General features: G+C 42.3%; 2 protein-coding genes across 2 annotated transcripts in view; one reads left to right on the forward strand and one right to left on the reverse strand.

Moving 5' to 3' along the window:
* Positions 1-1,071: 1,071 nt before the first annotated feature.
* On the reverse strand, positions 1,072-4,740 carry LOC105618905 (uncharacterized protein MAL13P1.304-like). Its single transcript, XM_012200434.1, has 3 exons — positions 4,630-4,740; positions 4,304-4,417; positions 1,072-4,221 (listed from the first exon to the last, which is right to left on the reverse strand). Exons 1-3 carry the CDS (start codon positions 4,738-4,740, stop codon positions 1,072-1,074), a joined length of 3,375 nt encoding a protein of 1,124 aa, XP_012055824.1.
* Positions 4,741-6,021: 1,281 nt separating this feature from the next.
* The window catches only part of LOC105618818 (trithorax group protein osa), a 23,903-nt gene continuing 21,937 nt past the window's right edge, over positions 6,022-7,987 (forward strand). The window contains exons 1-3 of the mRNA XM_012200347.1: positions 6,022-6,879; positions 7,113-7,235; positions 7,354-7,560. Of these exons, the coding sequence (XP_012055737.1) occupies positions 6,022-6,879; positions 7,113-7,235; positions 7,354-7,560 (1,188 nt within the window). The remainder of the gene's footprint in view (positions 6,880-7,112; positions 7,236-7,353; positions 7,561-7,987) is intronic.

Genomic DNA, 7,987 nt, shown 5'->3' on the forward strand with positions numbered 1-7,987 from the left:
TGTTTGAGACAGTGTTATTCGTACACCCGTGGCTCTACTACGACACTGCAAGAAGTATTAAGTGCACGATAATGCTTGCTCTTCGTAATAGATAAGAAAAAAGTAATTGTATAGTACTTAATTTCACGCGCGATAACGCACTTTCTCAGAGTACTGTTTGTACGTAAGCATCGACACTTGTTTACACTTTTATATCTGTTTTTATTTACGTGTTTGAATTTAGCAAACTTTGACTTTTACAATTTCGCATTCGTGCTTATTTGGGAAGCCTCGCGAGCCACAGGAATATTTGCGTCCTAAAATTATTCTTTCCTTGATTTCTTACGAAATGTACATGTATATATCACCGAGGTAGATTAAATCTGAAAATGCGGAGAAGTTGAAGCGAGTTTTCCTTCTCGACGAAAGCCTTTCGATATAAAAGAAAAAACAGAAAGATACAATATTATATGCGCGAGGAAAGGACGATCGATGAGCATCGTGTCAGATATAAACATTTGGTATTCGGTGTCTTATGTATACAACTGTGTATAATCCTCATATTTTTTTTAAAAGCATAAGAGACGAGCCAAGTTAACAAAGATCTATTTTATATGACAGCACAGTGTGCCGAAATCTTTCGTCGCCATTTAAGAACGAAGTGAACGTGTAAATCTGTAAACAAATTTTATTGTCCTATTACATCTCGTAATAAAGATAAGACACAACTACATGAATAGAACATTATTTATTTACAATTAAAACATCTGTTAATAATACCTCATATATAGAAAATATACATATATATATTATATATATATATATATATATATAGAATAATTTATATGTATATATAAGAAATTTTAATTACACAATCTGTCGATGCTTTTTTTTTCTTAAAAATATGTTAATCAATTCGAATACCGTATTACTGTTAGAAGAATAATTTAGAATGTTATTAACAGCCTTTACTTTTTGGCAAAAAATAAAGATATAATATTGTACATGTTTGGATAAAACGGTTCATTTTTCTGATCGCAATAGCGAAAAGCACCTTTATTTGAATTTCCACCAATATCCTACGTCTATCATCTACCAGCCAATCCAATATGATTGATTATTCGTCACAATCTTCTTCCAGCCATGCCAAGGGGATTCCAAGTTTTCGCGCGAGGGTAATGTTTCCGGAAGTATGTTACCGGTTTTTAATTGTACTCCTCTTAATGTTGACTTTAGCGACGTGCTTGCAGTAAATTGTTTCTCATCGTTTTCTTCCTCTTCTTCGATATCTTGATACTGTAATTCGTCATCCATATAAACGACTGCGTTGGTATCCTCGTTATTTGCGTACTTGTGATACTCCTCAGCAACATCGCGCTTCGTCACTTTGCTCGTAGTTACAAACGCATTCTGTATGATTTCCAAGTCGTGGGCAGCCAGTGGAGATTGCGGATTAATTATAGGTTTGAAGCCGATCGACCTGAGCCGCGCGATCCGTAAATCGCTATCGAATGCATTCACTGGCACAAAAGCCGACGTTCTATCTTGCAGGGAATCCGCATATTCCTCGTCGCTTTTGCGACTCGTGTTATCCTCTGTGAGCGTAGAAGTAGCGCAGATTCGCAATTGAACCTGGGATCCTTGATCGCACACGTCCAACACGGATTCCTTCAATTTTTCCAATTTATCCCATTTCATCTTCAAGATAGCTCTTTGATCGTTTAACTGTCCAATAACATAAACTTCCGGATTATCAGAGATAAGTCTACACTGCGTCGTCGCGTCCATCGTGCTGGGTTTCTCCTGTTTTTTGCGAAAGCAATGTAAACGCGGTTGAGCAGTACGATGTGATAAAGGAATTGTCCGTGTCAGCTTGTTTCGACTCCTGTCGAAGGAAGTCTTGGTGATAGCATGATCAACTGTTACGATTTCATTCTCTTTCTTCTTATTAACATTGTTATTATTATGATTATTGTGATTTTCATTATTATCATTACTAAGATTACTTCTAAGAGTTTTTTGCTTCTCAATTGAACTGTTAATATTCTTATTTGCGTGCACGGTATTGGTCAACCTATACTTATTTTTTGTTTGTCTCTCTCCGACACGATTGATTTTGGTCAGTTTGCCCTTCCGTTTAAAACTAGACTTGTATCGCTTGTTGGAATATATTATGGTATTGAAGGTATTGCAATAGTTTGAGTATGCATTGTTTTTGCATCGTAATCTCCTGTTTCTGGGTCCACGTGTCATGGGACCAAAATTAGCGTCTATCGACAAGTTGGCAATTTCTCTATCTCGTTTCTTGTACTTAGTTTTCTTAATTGACGAATCAGGAAACTTCGGCTTTACCAATACTGTTTTCTTGTCAGTCCTTAGACGAGTTTTTATATCGTACGAACTGCGAGTGTGTTGCGCGATAGTCTGAAGCGAACTCTTTACACGAAACGGCGATAAATACTCATTGTTCTTCTTGGACATGCAATTACGATCGCTCCTCCTAATGTTATTATTATGTTTCTGATCCGAGTCGTTACAGGATTGGCGATCCACACCGGGTAGCAAGTTGTCGAATTTTTCTCCATCCGCTTGCTTGGTTACTTTCCAAAATAATCTTTCAGATTTGGAATATTTACAGTATCTTCTGTTGTCCAAACTCGCAACGTTTTCCTTTATATTATCTGTTTCTTTACGTTTCTTCCTAAGATTTACGTTCGTCGGCACGTACTTCTTGTTCTTGGTCTCCGGAGTGGTTTCTCTTTTCGATGCATTCCACATCGCGCATTCTTCCGTCGTCAGCCCTATCACATTTCCGATTAGTAACTTGGACATAGGATGATGTATTTCCTTATTGATCAAGTTTAAGATTTTATCCGGCGTTAAGGAATCCAAGGATTTGATGTTTTGCGCACAGAAAGATTCACTCGGTATCTCCGAAGCGTCGTGGAATTCGGAGATTCTTTCATATGTCGTAACCGAATTCCTCGGTGATTCATTCCTGGAATTTGATTTCTGTGTCGGTTCATTATCAGTATTCAAGTTTTGTACATCCTGGCATTGAGCATTTTGAAGTTGTTCCTTACGCTCGATCATAGTATTTGCACTATTCGTAGTATTGGACCTATCTAACGATGAAGATATGCAATAAGAATGTTCTGACGAGTTTACGACTATCGACGACAAATTTTCTCTACATTTGTTCAATGAAAAAGTATTTATGTTATCGGCTACATGTCCGTTATAGGATACGTTTTCACTTTGCTGAGAATTCACTCGCGTCTTGTCCATACTAGGCTTGGCGTCCTCCTTAGGTGTCAAGCGACTACCTTCCATATCTAATGCCGTACGAATAGTGATGTCGATCGGCTTGGAAGGCTTCTGCAACATCGTTGAGACGCTCTTCTTCGCGTCCTGCGAATTATGCGTCGACTCATACAGACCCATGCGTATCGAGATGTTTGTACTATGGGTTTTAATAGCCGACGAACCAAGGCACAACAACATCTTTTGATCAGGTACAGAAGTTGATATCGCGCTTTCCGTGTTATTCGGTAGTTTTTTAAAAACATGACGCGTGACAATGGAACTCTCGGGCGCAGACCGTCTGCTGATGTTAACCGACGGTAGCATTTTAGTAACTGGGAGACTTTCGCGACTGTCTCCATAACTAAGTTTTCGCTTTCGGCAAGTAATACCGATATTATTCGAGCATTTTCTCAAGTCGTATGTATTTAGATGATTCGACTTTGGCAATGGAATACAATGTCGCACGGAAGACAATTCTTCCGAGCCTTTGCTACTCCAGCTGGGCGACTCCTGATTCGCGAGACGCATCAACGCGAACTTGTTGTACTTGGTTCCATCCAAAGCCATGCCAATCCAACAGCTTATGACTACATAGAGTCCATCGTACCTGTATCCAGTGTTAGGCGCGATGTTATCTTGTAGATTGTAACTTCTTATTAATCTCAATGGTATTTGATTTTTATAGTTGCGAATGAATGGATCCATGCTAGGTTGTTCCTTATGATACACCTGGCCGGTAAGCGTTAAATAATCACCAAGATCCACGTCCTCATTCACGTTGGTATGCGAGGTACATATAGAGATAACACCAAACGGTCCCTCATGTACATCAACATTGAAAGGCTCATGCATTTTATCCCTGGAACAGTCCATGCGTATGCCCCACCAGGATCCAGGTGGAAATCCCAGAACTGGACCGTACCAGCATCTCGAAACCTTAAGAAACACACAAAACTGTATCGCTATACACACCTCATTACTCATGATGTAAAAATAAGTAGGAAAAAATGATATTTACATTTTTGTTGTATGATGGACTCGATTTGTCTACAGATTTCAGTGAGCTCGCTTCCACAGCTTGGTTGAGCTTGCTAAATAGTTTGTTCAGGTCGTGTCTGATTCGACCTTTTCCCTGAAAAAAAGGAAAATATGGGAAAAAAGGAAAATATGGAAGTATCAATATGAAATATGACAATTTCTTATTTCAGCTTAGCGACGATATTAATAAGTGCAGTGAATGGCGTGGAATAATGTAAATAAGAAACGAGCAGAGCTGCAGACGCAGGTCCTCGACGGAGAGAACGATACAGATACGGGATACACAGAGGAAGGGAGAGGGGGAGCCTTGAGGCGCAATACCTGATTCTTAATTCGCGCCTCACGCAGCCTCCTCTCATTTTCTTGAATCGTATTCGCATACACGGTCCTCGAGACGTCACTACCCGACCTCGCCATTTCCACGAACGACGGGGATAACGCAGGTCGCTGAGCACGCTATATCCGCGATCGAGACGGTACGCTCTCCATTCGGACTGCGATCCGTCACCGACACCACGAATGCAAATGGCCGCTATCGCGACTCGCGACCGTCCCGTCGATAACCGCTCCGCGATAACTTCGCGATGTAAACATACGGCCAAGATCAAGCCCAGCTGCACCATCTGCACTCTATCATCGACATATCCTTCTCCCGCCTTACGCCCGGAGTATCCGGGCGTATTGTCTGTTTTGCTTCAAAGTGCGAAAAACTCATATCCAGAGCAATCTTATCGTTTGAATATTACGGTAAATCAAGTCGCGCGAGTTCGTCGATTAGATCTGCGCGAGTCGCGTTGCATTGCTTCTGTCGAATCCGAAATACGGGATTGCGATCGAGGAAACTACGTAGATTCGTTTGTTTAACAATAACGTTCTCATATATACTGATTTAAAGAGAGATAGATTTAAAGCCCCGTCGCGTAGCGATGGACTCTAAAGAGGAAAAAAAAAGAAAGAGAGGCATAGAGAAGGAGAGAGAGATAGAGCATGCGATTAAAACGGGTAGACGAATAAATAAATCGACGAAGTTAGATGATAGCGAGCGTTAATGCATCATAATTTAACTGATTCTATCAACGCTCGGGACAATCAATCTACGATTGGCTAATGCAGTTACGAGGCGAGAGAATGGTAGTTAATTTTGGAGTAAAAAATGTGCCTCGCGATCTCGAGATCGATTCGAATTCCCCCCGAGAAGGATCTCGGAGCGCGAGTATAAAATGAAATGGTAATGGTATCGATAAAAACAGATAGAAACGAGGCTTTCTGAACGAATGGCGACGGCGACGGCGAGTGGCAAGTACGGGTACGGCGACGGGTCTGGGATGGCGACTCGGCGAGCGGAAATGAGGGGATGCGTTGTAAACGGCGGCCAAAGGAAGGCAGGCGGCCTCGGTGCGTGGGTACGCCGCAAGATGGCGTTTAACATGCGACGCTGCTTTTGACGTTCGCATATGAGTTTTTTTTGGTTCCCTCCACTTTGAAAAGGCCAGGAAGTGATTTTTCCTGGCGCGCCGTTTAGTCCACGGACGGCCGATCGAGGATGTGCCGTAAGGTATTAGCCACGACGCGAGCCGTTCGACTAATCGGTATTTCGATTTCGAGTACGTAGTACTTGGCCCCATAGCGAGGCGCGCACGAGGTCCCGCGATTGGCTAGTTTACGAAAACGACGATGGCTCCGTGAGGAGAGGAGAACATGGCTGCGACGCAAGCCGAGAGCCAACAAAACGATGTGAAGCTGAACGAGTCCGTGAAATGCGCACAGAAGCGTACGCAAGTCGGTGGGAATAGTGCGAGTGCTAGTGCAAAGCAGCAGCTGGATTCCGAGCCGGACGATAAAGTGTCCCGGGGCGCGGCCCAGCTGCTTAAATATGTGAGTCGCGGCGGGGACACGACGGGCTACGAGATGAGTCAATACCGCGAGGACATTGGCGGACACACTGCCGCCGGTGAGGTAAAATCGCCGCGTGAGGCCGGCCAGACGTCCCAGGAGCCCGTCGGCAAGCAAGAGGCGCACGACGCGCCCGGCCATCCCGGCCACCCGGGCCATCCGTTCGCGCCAAACGTGATACGCGACTACTCAGACGAGTACAGCAACAACAAATCCGGCGACCAATTCGCCCCGACCAAGTCCTCCCTCGCTGTCGATTATCCCCCCGGCAAGCAGCTCCCGGAGTACGTTGCCAAGCACGCGGACTTTCCCGGCAAGCAGCTCGACTATCATGGTAAACACTTGATGCATGAGTCCGACCGGACCCACCGGGCCGAGATGGAGGAGCATTACTCTTCTTCCAAAATCGAGACGCGATTGTACGTCGGTGCCACCTCCGGCAACTTCTCCGGTCAACCGAGGTTTCTCTCTGGACAGGGTATGTCCCAGACCGCTGGTCCTACCCCTACCTTGAACCAATTGCTACAGGCGTCTACTCCAGTCCATCGGTTTCATGGAAATTATCCCGGTATGGGACCTGAGTATCAGCAGCCATGGCCTATGCAAAGGCCACCGGTTGTGCCTCCAGTTTATCCACAACCCAGTCAGCGTCCTCCGCAGACGGTAAACAAACACATCTATACCTTTATATTACCTTCTCCCACCCTCTCTCCTCCTTCCTCTAGTATATTTCACTTAGGTTAAGCCCAGCGACTAAACCTAGCGTTACGATACATGTACTTTTTCTTGTTATGAGTCCTATAATTTTTGTATCATCTGCACATTTTAGATCTAGTTAAAAGATTATATTTATGTATATATACAATCTAATTGTTATACGTTTCCCAATCTATCAGGGTTCACCGAGATTACATACAGGGCCAGGAGCACAAAGTTCTCCAACACCCATGCAATATCAACAATATACCCAACGATATTCCTCACCTACGAGACCTCATGCACCTTACAGTCATCATCAGGTAAATAAATGCCTTGCCTTCAATCCGTGACTTTAATTTAATTCTTGTATATTAATATCGAAAAGATTTAGCCAATCGAATCAATATTTCTACATGATATTTTCTTTAATCTTTTTAGCTAAACTCTTATACGACGCAAACCAGTCATCCCTCAAGCTTATATACGGAACAAAGGGGGTGGAATCAAGGTGGTCCACCAAATCCACCTCCACCGCCAAGTAATCAGGTCACTCCATCAGGTCAGTCACCACAGCGTGCTTTGTCTCAGTCTCCAGCTCCACCACCTGCTGCGTCACCGCAACCACAAACTACCAGTCAGACCCAGGTGAACATTATTACAAAAATTACTAATAGTTGATAATCTCTAGCGTATCACTGGAACATATCAGAATTTCAGTTTTTAATTTCAATTTATCTTTACCTCTCTATACAATTATTTTTCTAATGGAAGTATATGGATAGTTTATTTATACATAGAACATATAATTTACGCGTAAGAAAGGAAGTTTACGAAAATGGAGTATTTTTTTTATAGAAGTAAAAAGCATAACATAGATTTTGACTCATTTTTGTAAATAAACTTGATGTGATAATCATGTTATTGACGCAAAATAGTTTTTTTAAAAATTGACAACATTAATCAGAAATATTGTAATGCGATGTGTAAAATATATACAAATTCTTTGTGAAAGGATATAAATGAATTGTTAAGACAGTATATATATATATATATATATATATATATATATATA

The sequence above is a fragment of the Atta cephalotes genome, assembly GCF_000143395.1.
Source record: "Atta cephalotes unplaced genomic scaffold scaffold00018, whole genome shotgun sequence".
Classification (NCBI taxonomy): domain Eukaryota; kingdom Metazoa; phylum Arthropoda; class Insecta; order Hymenoptera; family Formicidae; genus Atta; species Atta cephalotes.